This window comes from Microtus oregoni, unplaced genomic scaffold (genome assembly GCF_018167655.1).
Source record: "Microtus oregoni isolate MIOR12 unplaced genomic scaffold, Mior012 000061F_ref0000440, whole genome shotgun sequence".
Lineage (NCBI taxonomy): Eukaryota > Metazoa > Chordata > Mammalia > Rodentia > Cricetidae > Microtus > Microtus oregoni.
In genome coordinates this window covers 9582342-9603108 of record NW_024543871.1, presented here as the reverse complement: position 1 = coordinate 9603108, position 20767 = coordinate 9582342, and the positions used below count along the sequence as shown (strand labels likewise).

The window sequence follows — 20767 nt, the reverse complement described above, 5'->3', positions numbered from 1 at the left end:
TTAAAGGCTAAAAAGTGAATATTTGAAATGGAACCATGAATCTTTAAACATATATTACACTGTTGACAAAATTTTGGTTTTGGTTTAGGTAAAACATTGAAAAGATTCTGATTTGTCATTTTGTATCAGTTGGGATGTCTTATTTGAAAACAAGCAGTAGTGATGTATCATTGAGTTATGAATTGTGAAAAATTATTCCATCTGAATTATGATTATTGAAAATGCATGCATTAGATTATTTTGATGTGCTTGCTAAATTTGACTTTAAAGAGGCCTTTTATTAGGCTCTTATATATATTTCCAGAATAATTGGAGAAATCAAAGTGTACCAATTCTTGGGTTTCTGCTAAGATCAGGTGTAAAAGCCTCTGTTTCATGACATTTAACTTGTTTCAAAATTCTTCTTTCCCCATCCTGTGGAAGAGCTCAAAAAAATCATCCATAGAATACTCACTAGTGGACACGATGGCACCTAGTGACAAGGATGAAAGGTATGATTTCCCTCAAACATTATGTCCTTCAGGCGAACCATTATTGCTCATTTTGTCAGCTAAAAATTATCAAGTAGTTGGGCTTGCCTTAAATTACTGAATCAGTAAAAATAACTGACTTTTGAAAGTTGGGCATGGTAGTGTACGCAGCATTCAGGAGACTGAGGCAGGAAGATCAAGAGTTTGAAGTTACTTGAGCTACGTAGTGAGTCTCTCAAATAATTAATTTAAAAGGGATGGAGATTTAGCTCAGTTTAGTAGTGTTTAGCTAGAATGCGGGGATCCCTGGGTTCAATCTCCAACACCTCTTAAAGAAGGTGTGGTGCTGCATGCCTATAATTCCAACACCCAGAGGTGGAAGCGAGAGAAATAGAAATTTAAGGTCAGTTTTGGTTATGTAGTTTGGGACCAGCCAGGGATGCATGACACCCGGCATTGAAAAAACACAATGAAAACAATACTGGCTTTTAAAAGTACATTGTGATTTTCTTTGAAATTGGCCCTGATACAATCCTACAGTACGAACATTGTGATGGTCTAGAACAGTGATGCTCAACCTTCCTAATGCTGCCATCTTTTTTTATTCCTCATGTTGTGCTGATTGCCAATCATAAAATTATTTTTGTTGCTACTTCATAACTAATTTGATACAGTTATAAATTATAATGTAGGTACCTGTATTTTCTGCTAGTCTTAGGCATCTCCTGTGAAGGGATCATTTGACACCAACTCCCCTCACCACACATTCCCCCCATAATGACCCACAGGTTGAAAACAACTGATCTAGAAGTTGGAATGAATTTTTTAAATATCTGATTTTTCTTTTTAGTTCTCGAGACTTTTCTCATGAAGAACAAGATGACATCTGGTAATCACATTAGCTGTCTAGCTTTTACATACAAGAAGTCATGTAATAGTATTCTTATTTTTCTGTAATTAAAATTGTCAATAAAATATTTGTGTGTAGTGATTTTTTTTAACGTGGTTTTAATTTGGTACCATAATGTATGAAACAACAGTAACAGTTGAACCCTTCCACCATCCTTTTTATTGTTTTGAGACAAGTCTGAAGCCCTGGCTGGCATTGAACTCACACAGATTCATCTGCCTCTGCCTCCCTTTCAAGGCACGCAGCTCATTCACATTCCTTTCTTTAGCTATGGAATTTATTCATTACACTAAAATGACACTCCCCTCTCTGGTTTTGTCTTAAGTTACACCTATTCCACCTATTTGAAAATTTAGCTTGTCTGCTCCCAGGCCTGCCTTTGCTAAGTTTAAGCTGAGTGCCTCATGCTCTGTACTTTGGCTCTGATGTGTAAAACAGGAAGTCATCCATCCAGCAGAGTTTTCCCCCTAGACATGAACACAATTTTTTTTTCCATCGTAATGCCTATAAGTGATATTTTGCCATCTGTTGTGGTTAAATGTGTAGGACTTGCTGATATTCATATGTTGGAACTTAAACCTTAGTGTGATAATATTAGGAGGAGGGCTTCTAGGAGATGATCAAGGCATGAAACCAGAACCCTCTTAAATAGAATAAATGACCTCACTGTAGGCCCATTTGCCTCTCAGATTTTGGGGAGACAGCAGCTGTCCCTTCCAGATGTACCAAGAACTTGATCGCTGTATAAGCCAAGGCCTGACCCACTGAAATTGCCAGCATTTTGTTACTCAGCTTCTCAAGTCTCCAGAACTGTAAAGCAAAACAAAAAAGACCCCAAACTTAGCTGGGTGGTAGTGGTGCATGTCTTTAATCTCAGCACTTGGGAGGCAGAGGCAGGCAGATCTAAGTTTGAGGCCAGCCTTGTCTTCATAGTAAGTTCCAGGACAACCAGAGCTACACAGAGAAACCTTGTCTCAAAACAAAAAACAAAACGACCAAATTTCCTTCTTTATAAGTTACCTGGTCTAAGATATTTTGTAGTAGGAGTAAGCCATCATCTTTACTGTAATATCCTTGACCCTTACTTATAATGAGTGGACTTACTGATTTTTTAAGTATGTAGGCTTCCCCTGTAACTTTTACTTCATTTTTTTTCCCAAGACAGGTCTTCTCTGTGTAACTGCCCTGGCTGTTCTGGAACTCACTCTGTAGACCACGCTGGCCTTGAACTCAGATCTGCTTGCCTCTTCTGAGAGCTGAAATTAAAGGTGTGTGCCACCGCCTGGCTCATTTTTATCTTGTAAAATGTTTTACAAGAGGTAATTGGAAAAAACCTGTGCCTTCTGGAGGTTCCTATGTTTGTCTGGAATTACTGTCAATTAAGACTGCTTGTGATTTTGCTAAACCATTAGAGTTTATTCAGGAGGTTCCTGTGGCTTATCCAATGGCACAAAATGCAAGCTAAGCAGAAGGTATTAAGTGAGACAAATTTCATTGCATTTGGGCTCCTGATTGTTCTACAGTACGAATGAATGGCAGTGATCCAGAATCAACACCTCATATAGAGATGTTATTGTGTCCATGCTGCCAAAGGTTGGGTCTCACTAAGAAAGGTCAGGTGTAGACAATCAAAATGCATAATCATACTGACAGTCATCTTTCAAATTATAGAATAAAATTTCAAGTAACAACTGTAGTGCTGCTTCAAAGAATAACTGTTAGAATGAGTTGTTATTCTAGTCCCAAATAGATCTTTTCCCCCTAGACTTTGGGGTTGAAAATGAGTCACCAGCAAATAGACCTTTATTAAGGTTCCCCCATTATTTCTACTTTGCCGAAGATTAAGCCATGTGTTAATCCTATAGGCGGATAGCTTTTTATTGGAGAAACTAGTTAGGAAAATCCTGTGCCTTTCATAGACCTCTTAAGTGCCACTAGTAGCATTTTATATAAAATAGGGCTCAGTAGGTTACAATATTTCTCAAATTGTTCAGGCTAAAAACAGATTTGTATGTGTGTGCAAAATAAAACCCATAGCATTCTCCCGTGTGAAATCTTGATGTATATTATTTAAAAATGACACCATACTGCGAACAGAGAAAGATAGGATTTATGTATGGTAAAACGGCAAGCAAATGAAGCTATAATTTTATTTCATTACTCTTTAGTACATCCACAACTATTTCCACCTAAATAGATCTTTAAAATAAGCATACACAAGTATTGACTATTATCTACAAATATTTATTGTAACACTTGAATAGAACTACAGGAAGCCCTTGGCACTGATAGAAAATATTGATTCACTGTTAGGTTACAAAAATTTATACATAGCAAAATTTAATGCTCTTTACATAAAAAATATTAGACTACTTCAACAAAACGTTCATTAATTCCTGGCAATAGCTACCAGAATTAGAAAAGTAAAATTAGGCTTTAGACACTGCCTCTTCTAGAACACTGGACTCTAACAGCACCTCCACTGCTGGAAAAAAATATGGACTCTGTCATGCAACAGGAAAACAAAACACTAAGCTATCTTGGAACAACTGTTCTACACAGAAGAGGGCGTCTCCCAATTAAAAAGAACCCAAATAGGCGTTTTTCGGCATTGACCAAAAGAAAAAAGTCCAAATGAAGTACGATAGTTGATGTTCGATTTTAATAGCATCTTGATAAAGGTATGCTTCCTTTCATTTGAATACATTTCTGCACATGTATATGTTTTAAAATCCAGGAAACAGCCTAACCACAAGGTAACTCTTAACATGAATATACATAGTTAACCCTATAGTATGCAGCCCCTTTGAAAAGCACTGATGCACCCCACAGTTATATGTATGGATCATTCCAGAAAGAACAACACAAAACTTACCATCACTAATACCCAGTACCTATTAGTCACTTAATATTCTGGAACACAATGAGTTAGAAGGCAAGTTTCTTTTGAAAATGGCTTAAACTCAAGCAGTTTTCTTGCTGAACATCAAACATTATTATTCCAGGAAATTAAGATTTAGATAAGAAAACAAATACCAATCCTAATTTAAATTACTTATGTATTAAAGTCTATAAAAGTAGGAGGTCTGTGGTCAATTTGCAGTTAGGTTTTAGATAGTTGGTAGGAAACTGTAAACTCACTATCCAGACCACTTAAAAATGGTTTAGAATGGTGGTCATTTTAACAAGGTAACACTTCTTAAGAAAAATATTCATGGAACAGAATTTTATGAAGGGATTTTGGGTCTCTGCTTACAGTATAAATTCTTAAAAATTTAAAGCAAATATTAAGGCAGAGCTGACATTTATTTCCAAACAAGAATGGTGATCACCGAATCGTCACTATCATTTTGTTACGATGTGAGCTACTATAAAGCTGACTTTGCAGAGCTCGAGTCAGAATCCAGCTTCTGCACTGATAAATTTAGCATAATTGCAGCTCATTTTAGCATTACTAAGATTTCTGAGTGGCATGGGAAATGAATGAGTGAGACATTGGGGATGCTAATTTTTACAGGTTTGAAGGAATGACATTATCAAAGGTTAATAAAGGTCAGCTATCAGAAATGAACTTCACACCAATTCTATTTTGATAACGCTTGAGGACAGGTGGCATATGAAAATCTAGAGTCACATCCTTTGATACTGGCATGCCACAGGTCCGCATCAAGAAGCATGATGTAAGCCTGTGTTAGAACTGCTGTAGCAGTCATGGGCACATGCCACGACTTTCCAAAGGACGAACGGTCTTTCTTTCAAAAGTGTTGCCTTTTAAAATGGCTAACATGAAACCTCCAATATTTGTTCTAAAGAAAATGATTTACCCACTGGAAGGTTTTCCTAGAGATCCACCCCAGCAGCTTGAGACAGACAGTGAAATGTTGGTATGTCTACATTTGTTTGGTGGGATACACATCTGTACTGCAGAGCAGCTGTCTGATGATTTGTCAGAGCTGTAAATTCGTCGGCTGACACACTCTGGCAAACGCTTTTAAGTGTAAGAATTGAGTTGTTCTTTTGATCGAGACTGGATATCTTGCAGTTCCTGTTCTTCCTTTGCTTTGATATCCTGGTAAGCCTGCATTTTGCTTGCATCCTTTAAGTAAGCCCAGTTAGAAGACAGTATCATGAGGAAGTGGATCTGGAAAAGAAGGGTGAGCATGATGGCTAGTGAGCATGTGAGAAGGCAAAGCGAGCTGGTAGTCAGATTAGACGGGTCAGCTGGAGCGGGGCGAGGGTTATTCACTAGTAATGCTCTCCTGCTAGCAGGGTGGCAGACGCACAGGGTGCTCTACTAGTTGGCTTCACACTAAGAGGCTGAAGAAAAGTTAGTATGCAAATATAGTAAACTTGGGAATAAAATGGCCGGAGTTATTGTTAAGAAGTGAAAATGAAATACAAGGCAGTGCTCTTCACCACTTTGAGAGTAATTTTAAAGACAAATGTAGAGGTTCAGAAACATTGCTTTTTAGGTTAAAAATGTAAGATAAAGACTTGTCTGTGGGTAAAAAAAAATCCCCCAAAGGCCTACAAGTGTGAAAAATGTTTATTTTGAGTAATTATAGAACTATATATTTAACATGGAAAAATTAAATGTTAAAACCAAAATTGAAAGTATGCAGTCTATATGTTTACACATTTTCGCAGTGAAACCCATATTCTTCCTTTTATAACTGCCATTACTTCATTTCCTCTAAGTTCATTTCACATAAAAGTCCTTGTCATTCTTTACAGTTTATGTGACAAGACACATCCTTCCTGTGTATTTTCCTATTTCCTGAAACAAATCTACACAGCTCAGTTTCCTTAAATGCCATACTTTCTTCTTATATCATACTTCCTTCTCAACATAGATGAGACCTTCAGATCTGGACCCAACTTCTCTTCCCATTAAAATCCTACATGCCACGTAAGAACCTAGTTATGAGGGAACAGTCACTATTCACAATTTGAAATTACTAGTTTTGTGGGTTCTGAAGAAGTGACTGTTATACCAGAAATATGTAATCATTTTTTAGAAAAATCAAATGGGTGACACCCTTCTTCAAATTTATATGGCCTACTTGAAAGGGCATTTATTTGGTATGAATGAACCATGGATATAAAAACCTCTTAAATGGAATTTAAAATATACTTGGAAAATATTTTCTAGAAAAGAGTATGTCAAAATGAAATTTAGGTTATAACTTCCATTTTCAGCACTTGTTTTCTTTCCGTCATTAAGGCTGGTTATCAAGCAAGCGAGAATAATGGAAAATGCAGGTATTTCACGGTGTTAATACTTCATTTAGAGATAGTGCTCTAAGTTTAAGTTCAAGAAAATTATTTTTCAAAGGATGCTCACCAGTGTCAGTAAATTACAATCCTTTTCAAACTGTGGAACTAGACCCCATTCTTTTGTCATCCACTTACAGTAAGTCATATTATTTAGTCTACCATGCAAAGTGAGTTAACTGAAGCTATTTACAAGTTACTGTAGCCAAACTGCAGAAAGCTAGACTCTGCTTTAGTCTGGAGGGTCAGTGATATTCACGCTATAGAGCCGAGCGAGCTCTCTAATGCTCCTTATCAGCCTTATGCAATTTAGAACTTAGTGCAGCAATCTTCCCGACTCTTAAACTTCAAAACCGCAAAGTTATATGTAGTAGCCATCATGTAGATCAGCTGGTGGAAGAGAACAAAACAGGACAGTAAGATACAGGCAGTGGGGGCTGATGGCGCGACACCTCTAAACTGGGGCAGGCCTGCGTGCCAGCTCACAGGTAAAGGGCCTTCTCCCCACCTTCTAATCAAAGCAGATGGTTTTTCTCATCTTGCGCATGACTTTTTTTCTGATCACACATACATAATGTAAGTCCTTGGCTCTGCCCTCAGTAAGCTTATTAAAAAGCTTTGGATGTGTTTCAAGACTAACAAGATAGAGAGCTGGGTCAGCAGTATGAGAGATGAAGTTCACTGCCCTATTTCTTCTCATCTTTCCCAAACTGCCTGCTCAGCAGCAATTAGTCTTCCTGCCTGTTGCTCAGCCAAGAGAACAGGTCACCATGGTGATTTCATGGGAAGGAATGACTTAATGGTTAGGAAAACTGGGGATGAGCCATCCTCAAGCGGCTGAAATCTCCTTGCTCTCCTGATCTTAAATTACTTTTCTACAAGTCATAAAACCAAGCCCACCACCACCACCAGTTATACACATACCTGCATGAAAGCCCATTTACTTGTAAGTTGATTCTCATTATGTGCAGATTCCAAGTTCACCTACATGGTATAATATGTAACCCCCAAAACAGTATTCATCCCCCATGACTGGCCATGTGCAGAGCAGCTAAGATTTGAGTCCTCTGGTGTGCACAGTTCTAGCTGAAGTCTACTGAGGTGAGGCTTCCTTGTCTTCTCTGTGCTCACACTGTAAACAAGCATACTATTTGGTGCCAGTTCTGCTAAAATAGCTCCTAAGAAAGGTGTGCTAGTGCCATCCAGAGATAATGTGTGTGACAGAACCTTTATCCAGGCATGCATGATAGTAATGCTGGCCTTGAAGTCAGTAGTAATGAGTTAACTAAGGTGTCTTACACTGAAATCTACATGGAATAATGTGATCCAGAGGCTACTCGGTATTTCCCCAACATGCTGTGTTCAATATATACAATTTAGCATTTGAATTGACTTTTTAGAATATTATTTCTGCACATAAGGAGATCACTTATATATGTATATTATATTTCTATTTAGAAGTCCAGATTTCTTTGCAAAGAAATGGGCAGTGCCTCACGTGAGTCTGTCCATGAATGAAGCCATGGAATAATTGCTAAATGCCATAAGGCTATGCCTAGTCAGCAGGTGTTGGTACCCTCTTCTTTCCAGTGTTCAAATTGCATCAGTTGGTGCCAAAGCAGCTACTTCCTGCAAACTAGACACTGGGTAAGTTTACAGAGGGAACAGTTAGCCACAGCTGAACACACGGATCCTTTGCTGCTTCTCCTGGTAAAAGCTGAAAGGGAAATCTGGTTTGGAGGCAGGGGGTGGAGTGCTCCACTAGGGTAGTTCTGGGATAGTTACTCACCAGGGCAATGACGGTGGCACCAGCTCCAGCACAAGCCACAATGAACAGGTGATAGGACATGTAGAACTAGGAAAGAATAGGGTACACCATGAACATTTTGTGTGGAGTGAAGGGCCTTACATGCTGCTTTCCTCTCTTTCACAGCTCTTGGCTGCTAGCCTGGGTATAGGCTCAAATGTCCTTGGAGCCCTGGCTCATTTATAATCACTGTGGGAGCTTCAAGCCTTTCTGATTCTCAGGCTGCACCCCAGATCAATCACATTGGAATAGCGAAGGTCTGGGCCTCAACTATGGATGGAGTGTGATTCCTTAATGACTGCAATGCACAGCCAAGGTTAGGAGGCTCTGCACTGAGCCAACAATGCATGCTATGGCTATACAAATGGACAAGTCAGATAGGGTAGAGGCCAGTTGTTTCTCTAACTTGGTGCTTTCCAAACAGATGTCAATGTTTTCTTAGATATATACACTTCACCAGTGCATTGAAGATTTTTGTTTCATAACCAGTTGTAAGCCCACAGCTGACAAATAGTGTTAAAGAAAGTTTGATTTCAGAGTGTTAGGGTATGTTGCAAAATAAGGACTAAAATGAAGAAAGAAGGGCCTCAGAACAAGTTGTTCTGGAAATAGAAACGATTAGCTCTGTTCTCTTACTAAAATATAGGACATACACACAAATTTAGGATACTTTATTGTTTTTAATTGTATTTGTGGGTATGGATGTTTTGTATGCATATATATTAATAGTGCACCACATGTATGCCTGGTGTCTTTGGAGGACTGGAATTTGACAGAGAGTTGTGAGCTACTTAGTATGGGTACTGAGAATTGAACCTGCATCCTCCTGAACAACACCAGGTATTCTTAACTACTGAGCCGTCTCTCCAGCCACAGACTTTTTTAAAAAGAAAAAAAATAGAATTAACTAAATTTGCCTGTGACAAGTGTTTTTTTTTCTGAAAATATTCCTAAAAATCATTCCTCAGATTTTTAGGTTTGGGATCACAAATTATTGCAGAGAATAAAAGTTCACGGTCTTAAGGATCCTTCCTAAATGGACTGTACCATATGAAGTGAACATTAATTTTGTCAGTGGAAAGCAGAGTGATGGTTACACAGAGTTCAACAGTTCACATGGAAGACCTGCCTTTCATAGCACTTTGATTACCATCTAGAGCCCTGTTTCTCAGCTCAAGGTGTAAATCAGCACGTGTCGGGTGCTGGGACTGTGGCTTCTTTACCTCGTTCATGTTGCAGATGTTCTCCAGGGCAGAGCCGCAGATTTTGCCTGGGAAAGCATTCCAAGGAATGATACCTGCAAAGCGAACCCCAGCAGACCATGAGCACAAGATGTAGTACCCAGCGCCTTGACTTCAATTCGGGCTGCTTTAGTTTTGTTGTGCTAGTGGTGGTCTCTCCCACCCGCAATGCTAGGGATGGAATTTAGGGTTCTTGCACAGGCTACACACATTCAACCACTTTGCTACAGTGTCAGCTCACCTCATGTTAGTAGACCTTTCCACTTTTTTTTTTTTTTTTTTTTTTTTTTTGGTTTTTCGAGACAGGGTTTCTCTGTGGTTTTGGAGCCTGTCCTGGAACTAGCTCTTGTAGACCAGGCTGGCCTCGAACTCACAGAGATCCGCCAGCCTCTGCCTCCCGAGTGCTGGGATTAAAGGCGTGCGCCACCATCGCCCGGCCTTCAACTTTGGATTCATTACAGCTGTTAGCTATGCTCCTTTTCAATCAAGGTACCTTGTATTTGAGGTTCAGGCAATGAGGAACCAAGAATATGCTCTATGCTCTATATGGGCAACAGAGCAAGAACAAAGACACTCTCCCTAGTCCATGTGAGATTTCAACAGCTGGGCATTTTTCACCAGCAGACTGTACCTTGTCAATGGAGTTTGGTATTTGTAAGTGTCAGATTTTATTTTAGTCCCTCCCTCCGCCCCCAGTCAGGGTTTCTTTGTGTTGCTTTGGAATCTGTCCTGGAATCTCTTTGTAGCCCAGGTTAGCCTTGAACTCACAGAGATCCACCCGCCTCTGCCTGAGTGCTGGAATTAAAGGCAGGCACCACCACTGCCTGGCTTATTTTGGTTTTGTAGATAGAGTATGTATCTATCTTAAGTTAGTTTTGAGATAAGGTGTGTATCTACGTAGCCTGGCTGGTCAGGGACTAGCTATGTAGACCGGTCTGGTTTTGGAGAAATCTGCCTGCCTTTATGCCTCCTGAATGCTGGGATTAAATGTGTGCATCGCCATGCCTGGCCCACATTTTCAAGCCTAGATTTTTTTTTTTACTCTGTAGTGAATTGAATTTGCAGGGAAACCCCCTCATGAAGCATGATAGTAGTGCTTAGGTCACATGTCCTGACCACAGGAGCACAGGGTGGACTCTTCCAGCTGTAACTCTTGAGTTCTCTGCAGTGACAACTGCCCACTGGGTTACTGTTCCTTTCCCTCTTTAATACATGGGATGTGCTTAAATGCTAAGTACGGCTCGGTTTCCCCTTCTCACAGGACGTAAGGGATTTTTGTTAAATCCTCATTCTCTCCCATCTCTAATATTAACTCAAACAAGTACTCTTAAAAATAACCAGCTGGGGAGAGACAGGATTTTAAAAAAAATCATTACCATGGCAACAAGAGTTCTTTGTAAGGAGCGCAGAGATTATTGCACATATTCCTTTAGGGAAACTTGATGTTCTGAAGCAGGGTCTGACTCGGTGGCCCAGGCAGGCCAGGAACTGGCAATCTTGCTGCCTCAGCTTCTTGACACCTATGATTATAGACAGGTGCCAGCACACCCAGCTTTATGAGTACTTTAGAAACGAGCCCAAGGCCCTTTAAATCTATCTTAAGGCCGAATCTTTGTGAGAAGAGATCTATTGTGGGTACTTTTAGGCAGGTTTTATACCAGGCTGTAAGATAAGATGTTGAGAAGAAGCCCCATCAGAAAGTCTATGTAAAAATGAAAGCGCCATCTTTGTCCGGGACACATTCCGTATTCATTTCTAATGGAAAGCTCTCTTCCTCCCTGTTTTCTGGCAAGAACACATTTTCTACCATCCTATCTAGAGCAGTAATTATACTCCCTCTTTAGGATGTGGCTTTTCCTCAGCAAGGAAGTCAATTTCCACCCAAATTAATTGGTTAGAGGTCCCAGTGGCTCCTTCTGTGACTTTGAGGATTTCTCCAAGGATCCCATTTGTGAGAAAAAACTAGCTGAGCTAGCTTTTGACTACCGAACGCTGCTCTCCCAGAGTCCATCATGGCGACTCTGAAATACATCTGCATTTTATGTTTCTTTCAGTACAGATAAGTTGAAGCAATTGGTCATGTAAAAAAGACTCCCTTTAAAGAGCCAGGCTTGCAAATGTATTAGGTGAAAAGTGATAGTGAAAAGATCTGGGCAAGGGAGCACATGCCAGGATCCTAGCATTCAAGAGGCTGAAGGGGGCTATGGGTTCAAGGTCAGATTGCCAGCTTGGACTACATAGTGAGATAAGAATAAAAACAAGAAGAAGGCAGAAAAGAAAAACTGAAAAATATTCTTACAATGGGTATCTAAAAGTTTTTTTTTATTGAACTGCATTATATAAAGTAGTTTTCAGTTATGAAAGACTTAGTTTTAAAGTATGCACCTAATTTGAAAATTTTTTTGTTTTTGGTTTTTTGAGACAGGGTTTCTCTGTAGCTTTGGAGCCTGTCCTGGAGCTAGCTCGTGTAGACCAGGCTGGCCTAGAACTCACAGAGATTCTCCTGCCTCTGCCTCCCAAGTGCTCGATTAAAGGCATGCGCCACCACCCAGCTTCTTGAAAAATATTTTTACAAATCTCAAATAACATCCTCTAGCAAGTCCCGGGCTTCTTGCCTCCAGAAAATAGAGCAGAGTGTGAAGAATTCATGAGGGCAGGAAATGTGTTATGATAACGAAAAAGAGGTCTACCTGCTAATTACAACCCCCACACAGGCACAAGACAATGAAGGAGTAACGGGGACAGGATTGAAAGGAGGTACCATATTGCCGAACATCCACACAGATCTGCTCAACACCGGAGGTCCCGTTGGTTTGTGGGGACTTGATGACTTCGCAGGTTGACCATATATTGTAGAACATGAACACGGGCACTGCAGAGAACCCGAACACACCCAGCCAGGCCACTCCCAGCACATATGTGAGGAAAACGAACTAGGTAGAAAAGAAGAAGAGGGAGAAAGAATCTCGCTGATATGGGCAGGTTGATCTCAGAGGAAGGGCAGCACTTTTCTGCCCAGTGTGGGACCCATGGGATACAAGATGCATTCAGGGACCTGGCCTGGCTATGCAAGTGAGGAAGAAACATCTGCTCAGCATGGAGGAGCAGGGGAGGCACTGCTGTCAAGCCCCACAAGGAGAATCTAGCGTGGCAGTGCCCCAGTGCTTGAGGAGACCTGCAGACTTTCTCAGCCCCCCACTTTGTGGAGAAACTTGACTTCCTCTTTCTTAGGTGCTTTCCTTTATTTTTATTTTTATTTTTTTTTTGTTTTTTGTATCTCAGTGTTCTGGAACAGACCAAATAGTAGGCTGGCCTAGCTGGCCATTGAGCCCCAGGGATCCTCTTGTCTCTGCCTTCCCAGTGGTAGGATTCCAAGCTGGATCCCCCTGCCTGTATTTTCTATACTGTTATGAGTTTCAAACTCAAGACCGTCCAGTTGAGCATGTCTCTTGCCCCTCCTATTCCTCTTGTAACAATCCAGGTCGTGAGAACCCAAGAGGTGATGTTACTCCTCCAGCTAGTTAGTTCCCGGGCCTGAGTGAGGCTTGTGTTTTGTTGTTGTTTGTTTTTGTGTTGTGTTTGTACTGGGAATTGAAACAGGGCCTTGTATGTGCTAGGCAAATGCTCTGCCACTGTGATAAACATTCAGTTCCCTTTTTATATTTTTATTTTGAAAAAATGGTCTCATTAAGTTGTTTAAACTTTTGATTTTCCTACCTCAACTTTGCATAAAGCTGGGCTCACACTCCAGCACACTTGGGCCAGCCTATGAGATATTCTTTCAAAACATCAGTTCTGAAAACTCCCAGCATCCTACTAAATGTGGGCTAGGTCCAGGATGTCTTTAGAGGTCACGGAGTCACAACATTGTGTGGGTTTCTCAGTACTTCTCCTTGTTTTACCTTGCTTGTGGGTCTGGGAAAATAGCAACTACCAAGGGAGTCTTCTCTCCAAAGGAACTCTGCTAGTTCCTGATCCAGAGAACTTACTAGAAGTATTAGATCTTGAACTTTGACCAAAGTCTCAAACAGTCATGAGCACAATGAATCTGTTAAGATTCTCGTTTTCCTCTTCTATTTCATCTTCACCTAACTTTATGCCATAGGAGAGTCTCCAGAGGGAGAATGACCTGGACATCAGGTTCAAACTTCTGCCCCCTATTGGCCACCCTGGGAAACTGCAGATACAGGATATTGTCCTGTTCTTTCAAGGACCTTGTCAGTTTCTGAAGCACCTGCGTTGCTAAAATTGTTCAAATGAACACACTTCAGGGTCACACCTCCTCTTCCTCCCTAAGGCTTCCAAGCTGCCTGTTCCAGAATAGGTTTTCTTGTTCTTTCCCTAGCCACAGAAAACTGATGCCCCTTCACGGGCTTTCTAATAACACCACAGGGACTTGAGAAGGGGCTGGTGTTTCTTGACCTTGGTGAGTCTTTACTTCCTACAGAGGGTCCTGGTCCCAGAGGTCACACCAATGCTGGTAGAATGCACCCTCCGGAAGCTGTTCCTCCCAACAAGATAAATCCTGTGTAGCCTCCCCGCCCCAGGCAAGTAGGTGTTTCCCATAAAGGTCTGGGGAAAGCAAGGTCTTCCTCAGCAAACAGCAGTACCATCTCCTCAGTTGCTCCTCCTCTGCTCCTCAGCTGCTGCTGCTGCTGCTGCTGCTGCTGCTGCTGCTGCAGTACCAGCAACCCTGCAGCTTGTTTTCCCTGTCAATCTAGCCTTTAAAAACCGAAGTGGGGGCCCAGTAAGATGGCACTTGCTACCAAGCCTGATGGTGACCTATTCAAACCCTAGAAAGCACAAGGTAGGACAGAACTGACCCTGGCAAGTGGCCGTCTGCTATCCATACATGCATCATGTGATATATATGTGATATATGCTATTATGGCCCTCACCCCACTAAATAAATATAAGCCTTTTTGAAATTGAAGCGGGGCTGGGGACATAGTTCACCTGGTAAAGTGCTTGCTGCTCCAAGCGTGAGGGCCTGAGTTTGGTCCCCAGTGGCCACATAAAAAGCCGAGTGTGGTAGTACACACTTGTACCCCCAGTGCTGGGCAGTCGGAGAAAGGCACATCCCGGAGTCCACTACCTATCCAGTGTGCTCTAATCAGCAAGTCTCAGGTCCCAGACCAGCCAAAAGAGACGGCTGAGGCGGGGCCACAGCCATATCGTCCCTAACAGTGGCCACAGTGCTATCTCCTTTCAGTAAGGCTGTTCATGGCCTTATCTTATGCTGAGGGAAGTGAAGTCTGGCTGGTCCCTGTGGGAGGACAGTGGCACAAGAGAAAGCAGGAGCCTGAGGCACAACCATCCGACTGTGGTGCCACCTGGACAGAACTAGCAGAATGGAGGTCAGGGCAAGGTTGTAGGCTGTCCAGGCATCTTCAGGTACCATTTGCCAAGAGCCTTCAGGAGGTGGGCTCCTATAATGGTGAGAAGGCCATTAATGGAAGGAATGACATACAGACTGGACCTGATACAGCAAATGGTCTGGACCCTTGGCAGGCATCCAGCTCCTTGGCTCCTTCTTTCTTGAACTTTCAGAGGCATTATTTGTCTGTAAGTGGCTTCTGAACCTACCCAGGAGATGGTGAGGTACCTCGGGACTCCTCCACAAACCTTGATGGAAATTTGCTCACAGTTTTAGATAGGTAACTCCCAGCCATTCTCAGAAGCCCCGGCCTCAAGCTTGTAGGTGACACACTGGCTAACTGCACGTGATCCTCCAAGGTTGTAGTAAGCCCCCATGGGTCACAGTGAAGCGACCAATTTCTCTCCACCCTAATGGCACACAGCTCCTTAGCATAGTACTGGAGCCAGACTTGTCACTCATTTCCTCCTCTCATTATCCCACCCATGACCACACCCAGATCCCCTCCTCTACTCCAATGTCAGGGTCCAGTTGGCATCTTCGCGGTCTGCCTCACTTGAATCTTGAGATGGCCTCTTACAACCTCACTTTCCCAAATTCCTCTTCCATACCACTAGGTGACTGGCCAGATCTGAGGATTACTGAGTTGATGCTGTCACGACCCCACTTGTCTTTGCCTACCGATGCCATTCCCAACCTGAAATTCAAGGCTCATTTGTGTTGGCTCCCTACCCCTCCTCCAAGTGGTGGTCTTTCCCATCACCTCCACTCTTCCTGTTCAGACTTCATGGGACTGGACTTTTCTGAGCCTCCCCTGCTCACACTGGTTCCTCTTTCCTGATCTCATGTGAAGCAATTTCCTCTGTTTTGCTCTGGCTTTAATAAAGCCCTTCCTGATTTTGCACTTCAGTGCTCCTGTCCCTTGGCCTGGTGCCACTTACTCCCACCAGCACCCACCCCCACCAGCACCCACCCCTACCAGCATCCACCCCAATAGCACCAAACCCTACCATCGCCCACTCTCCTTCCACTGTGCGCTCTCACGTTTGAACTCAGGCTGAATAGTATGTATGCACGGTGAGCATTTTCACCCACTGAACCATCCCACCAGCCCCACATTTACCTTAAGAAACTTAATATAATAACACCTATAATATCATTCATGGCCAGGTTCAGATCGTCAAGTCACAAAGAATTCCACCCCAATCAGCATGTCTCCTTCACAGAAACTGCTGTGAACAGCGGACTACCCTGGTGCTGGAAGTCAGACCCACATCTTCCCCTTCCTAGTACTATCTTCCACCTCCCCTGCAGTGGGGTGCAATCACATCACTACTATACAGTAGGAAGCCCACAGCCCTGGCCTGCGGGCTGATGCTTTCCTCCTGGGAGGGCCCACATCATGCCTCACGGTTCTTCCTCAGCATTAGTACTTTTCTCAACTTCCAAATATTTTCTCTACATCTGACCATTCTTCCAATAACTAGCGACACGTCCAGCTGTCTGGGCAACATTTGGATAGGGATATATCATGTGTAAAACCTGTATAAGTGATGGGACGTAGCTCGCTGGTACAGTACCTGCCTAGGATGCAGAAGGCTCTGGGTTTGATTCCCAGGGCAACACACACATGCGCATTACCATATGTCAAGTTTTACCTTCGTGATTGAACAGTTCTTAACCCTGGCTTTGAAGATTTATCTTCCTCTAGAACAGAGCCCGGCAAAAGGGAAATATTTGGCTTAATACTACCAGTCACAAATTTTCTCAACAACACAAAGGTTTTCAAATCCCTATGGCTATGTTGGTAAGAACAGTATTTGTGTCATGGACCCTCCCTGAACAGCTCCTAGTTTCCTAGTAGAAAGAAACGCAGCCACGCATGGCTCTGCCGAGTACCCAGGTTTAGTACTCACCATTCCGCTGATGCATCGGCCACAGGCAGTTGTTTTAAACTCACCGTGCAGCTCCTTCACTGCACTTGTGGTGTAAAAGCCTTCTGCCAACAGAATGATGCCATACAAGAAGAAAAAGGATGCAATCCCATAGATGACATACTGCATCAGCTGGATCCTGTGAAAAGAAGATGGCTGCAAACGTGAGAAGCACTGTGGAGTAGGGACACGAGACACCCTTCCTGTGCCATGTCTGGTGGCCTCAGAAGGCCCATAGGGCAGCCCATAGAGCAGCCCGTAGGGACATCTCTGCCCATTCTAGCAGCCCAGGTCTTTCCATGATAGGTCTGTGGGCGAGATAGCCAGCCTTCTCAAGCAACGGGCAAGCATTTCCTTTGATGGAGTCTTGTGTGATGGATGTTTATATCTCCCTTTTACAGGGAGCATGAACACTGAGGAGTCAAGCTACCCACTCAAAGTCACACAGTGCCAAAGTAGGTGTTTGAACCCTGGTTCAGTAGACAGCATGCTTTTCCAAACATATCAAAATGCTTCCCAACCAGGCTTGGTAGTTGATGCTATTCTGAGAAAATACCTAAGTCAGCCCTCAGGGTATCTCTAAGGAGAAATCTGTGCAGATCTTTGTTACACAAGTGCTGGGATTGTCCCCTTACAGGCAAGTTACAGAAAGTTCATTCCCAACTTTGGCAGATCTTCAGGCTTTGGCTCCCCCTGAAATCACCTGGGTTGTTTCAGAAGCTACTGGTACCTGGACAACACCTCCAAGAGATTTCGTTAGCTTCTCTGCAGTGAGACATGGGCTGATTGTAAACTTGCTTGGAAGTTTGAGAGCCGTGGATTAAGATCACTAGCTAATTGGGTTAATACTCCCTTCCTGATATTTTTTTCTGTAGATTTCTGTACATCTTTTTTTTTTCAAGAAAGCACAAGATGGCATGTATCCCAGATGAGTTTTAAACTTGCTACATAACTGATGTAAGCAAAGGTTCACAGAAAGATACTGCCATTTCAAACTGGAGCTTCTACAAGGCTTATTAAGTGGTTAGTAATTAGTGACTTTGGACAGGTCCAGATCCTAATTGCAGTTTATCTTGGGTTATCTTTAATCCCCCCAAATAGCCATTCTTTGTCCACCTCTGTGCCAGACCTAACGCCCCATGACTAACAGATAAAAAGAAAAAAAATATCCTTGGAATGTCTTAACTTGGTAGAGCATTAACTTCCACCAACCAAAAGCTACAAGTGCCATCAGATAGTCCCTGAGGCCATCAACAGAGGGTCGCTGCTTTGCTGTAACCTGCCTCTCTGATGTTTGCATCAATGCATTTGAAGAGTGACTTGATCTGTGACCTTCTTGATTGTTACTATAAAACACGAAGCTGCTTTCATGCTGGGACATGGAATTTGGGCTGACCTTACATCTGTGTTCCTGAGCCATGGCCACTCTCATCTGGCTCCAATACATATTTATGCCTCAACACCGAGGATGACTTTAAACTTCTGGTCCTCTTGCCTCCACCCGCTTGGGCACTGGCGCTACAGGTGTGTGGACCTTGTTTGTGGAGTGCTTTGAAATCCAAGCCAGAGCTTCACACATATCAGGCAAGCATGCTACTGATCAGGCTATGGCCCCAGCCCTCCACACATGCATTCGTTACGCACATTTGTATGGGTTGATTTCCCCCCAATGCAGCTTTCTCATCCTTGCTCGTTTCTTTAGATGCGATTCGTGAACAGATTTTAAAATGTGAAGTTTTCCAGGCCTGGTAATTGATACCTGTAATCCCAGTATTTGGAGGCAGAAGCAGGGCCAAGGGCAGTCAAGGCCATAGCAAGACCATCAATGTCCAAACTAAAAGTCATTTCATCGTGATCCCACAAATGGTCATTTATGCCTTTGCCACTCTGACGGTTATTTCACAAGTACAACCCACAAACATGGAACCTTCAGAACTTAAACAAAAAGACCCAAGGAATCGAGCAAGGGGAAGCTACTTGCAGCAAGTACATATGGCAGTGGCGTTTGCAGTCATGAAATCAAGCCTGAGACCTGCTGAGCTTCCCCTGAGAATCACTGCAGAGTAGGAAGACAGAGGGCCAGTGCTGTTTCCAGAACTTCCCCTTTGCTGCATTGGGATGCTCTGGGCTTAGATCTCCTGCTCAGATATGGAATTGATGTGGAAATACTGTTCCTGTTGACTTAGACTTGAGTGAGTCCTCCACAGAGCATCCATTTCAGGGGGTAAACTAGAGGGTTATTGTTACATGGGAACAATGACAACTGTCGCTGTGTTACAGTCCCTACATCTACCACTGCTGTGTGGACTATGTACACGTTGTCATATGCAAAGGAGAATCTACCCTGGGCCTCAAATACCCACTACATTCTTGGCCTTTTCCTTTTTTTGTATCATGGATCCCCCCCCCCATTTCCTTTCTATTCCATGAAGCAGGGTCTCATATCCAAGACTGGCCTCAAATTTGCTATGACTTTGAACTTCTAATATTTTAAAAAAGTATTCTCTGAGAATTTCTTGTATACAAATAAATATGACCATGAACTTGAACTTTTGAGCCTTCTGCTTCTACTCCTGAGTGCTGGGAATATAGGCATGCTCAGTCTTTGCAGAGCTGGGGATGGATCTCAGTGTTTTGTGCATGGAAGCATATACTCTACCAGCTCAACAACATCCCAATCCCTTGTGGACTTTTTCTACCTGAATATAGCAAGCTTTAATCAAAGGTGTTGATTTTTTGCTCGAGGTCAGGGTAGCCTGTCAAAAAACACTGAGATGGTTGCATCTTAAATACATGTCTAAAGGGAAGAGGATACTCACACTTCGCTCAGCAAGGCATGGTCACTGGTGTTGGTAGAAAAGTGTTGCTCAAGAATTGCCATGGTGCCCGCGAGAGCCACATGCCCACAGCCACAGAACAAGGCGACTCCCGAGAAGCATAGGATGGTGGCCACCAGGGAGGCATAGGGAACTCCCCCCAGACACTTGATGCAGCATTCGAAGCAACCTAGACCAAAGGAGAAAAAGGCGACCATGATGGGCAGGGATGCCTCTGGTGTTCATGAACGCCACCATTTGCATATACATATCTAACTCCATCACCCTTCTCAGCTCTATGACTAATATGTGAACACCCCAAGGACCACAGGGGCAGTTGCCATGGTATCACATTCTGTGAGTGAGGACCCTGGTACTCCTAAGGAAAGTGCACCTGTAATTCAGAGTCTCCCAAAGTAGTGAGTTGACAGCCATCAACTGTCACTTATGAGACATAACCTAAGTTGAGAGCTTCCTGACTGACTGTGAGGCAGAGGGGCACCTGTCCAATTGATAATAGGAGCACCCATTCTACTGAGAAAGACAAAGGAGAGGACTGTAGAGCCACTGTGTCTCCATGAAGAGAAGCCACAGTCCGGTTTTCTCGAAATCCAGCCTTCTGGGGTTTCAAGTACATCTACTGCTGTAGCACCTGATGGCTTTCCCCAAGCCCTTGTTGTCCTGGGAGCCTGGAAGAATCCAATGTGGTAATTAGACTGTTGCCAGGTTTGGAAAAATACCAAGGGGATCATTTCGGGAAGGGCCTCAAAGGTACTGAAGTACTAAGTCGCCAACATCCATCCAAGAGGGTCCACCCAAGTTTGCTTCCAAATGATACCAGAAATTACCTCAGCTGTTTAATAAAAATTTCCCATCTCCAACCTAGGCAGTACAAGCAATTCATTTGCAGTCCTCCTCCTCCCCAGTTTTCATCTTAA

The 20767-nt window shown here is 42.8% G+C and overlaps 2 protein-coding genes across 11 annotated transcripts in view; one reads left to right on the top strand and one right to left on the bottom strand.

Annotated features, from left to right (window-relative positions):
* Positions 1-1445, top strand: part of Ofd1 (OFD1 centriole and centriolar satellite protein) — a 48424-nt gene extending 46979 nt beyond the window's left edge. For all 5 annotated transcript variants that reach the window (XM_041639983.1, XM_041639981.1, XM_041639979.1 and 2 more), the window contains 2 exons: positions 424-491; positions 1321-1445. In XM_041639983.1, the coding sequence (XP_041495917.1) occupies positions 424-491; positions 1321-1363 (111 nt within the window). In that variant the 3' untranslated portion in view covers positions 1364-1445. The remainder of the gene's footprint in view (positions 1-423; positions 492-1320) is intronic.
* Positions 1446-4020: 2575 nt separating this feature from the next.
* Positions 4021-20767, bottom strand: part of Gpm6b (glycoprotein M6B) — a 156765-nt gene continuing 140018 nt past the window's right edge. For 3 of the 6 annotated variants that reach the window (XM_041640020.1, XM_041640015.1, XM_041640018.1), the window contains 6 exons: positions 19833-20019; positions 16996-17152; positions 12464-12635; positions 9685-9758; positions 8444-8509; positions 4021-5521 (listed from right to left, as the gene is read on the bottom strand). In XM_041640020.1, coding sequence (XP_041495954.1) covers positions 5372-5521; positions 8444-8509; positions 9685-9758; positions 12464-12635; positions 16996-17152; positions 19833-20019 — 806 coding nt within the window. In that variant the 3' untranslated portion in view covers positions 4021-5371. Of the gene's footprint in view, positions 5522-5908; positions 7045-8443; positions 8510-9684; positions 9759-12463; positions 12636-16995; positions 17153-19832; positions 20020-20767 lie in introns of those variants that run through there. The other 3 variants (XM_041640016.1, XM_041640019.1, XR_005973258.1) reach the window with 2 other exon arrangements.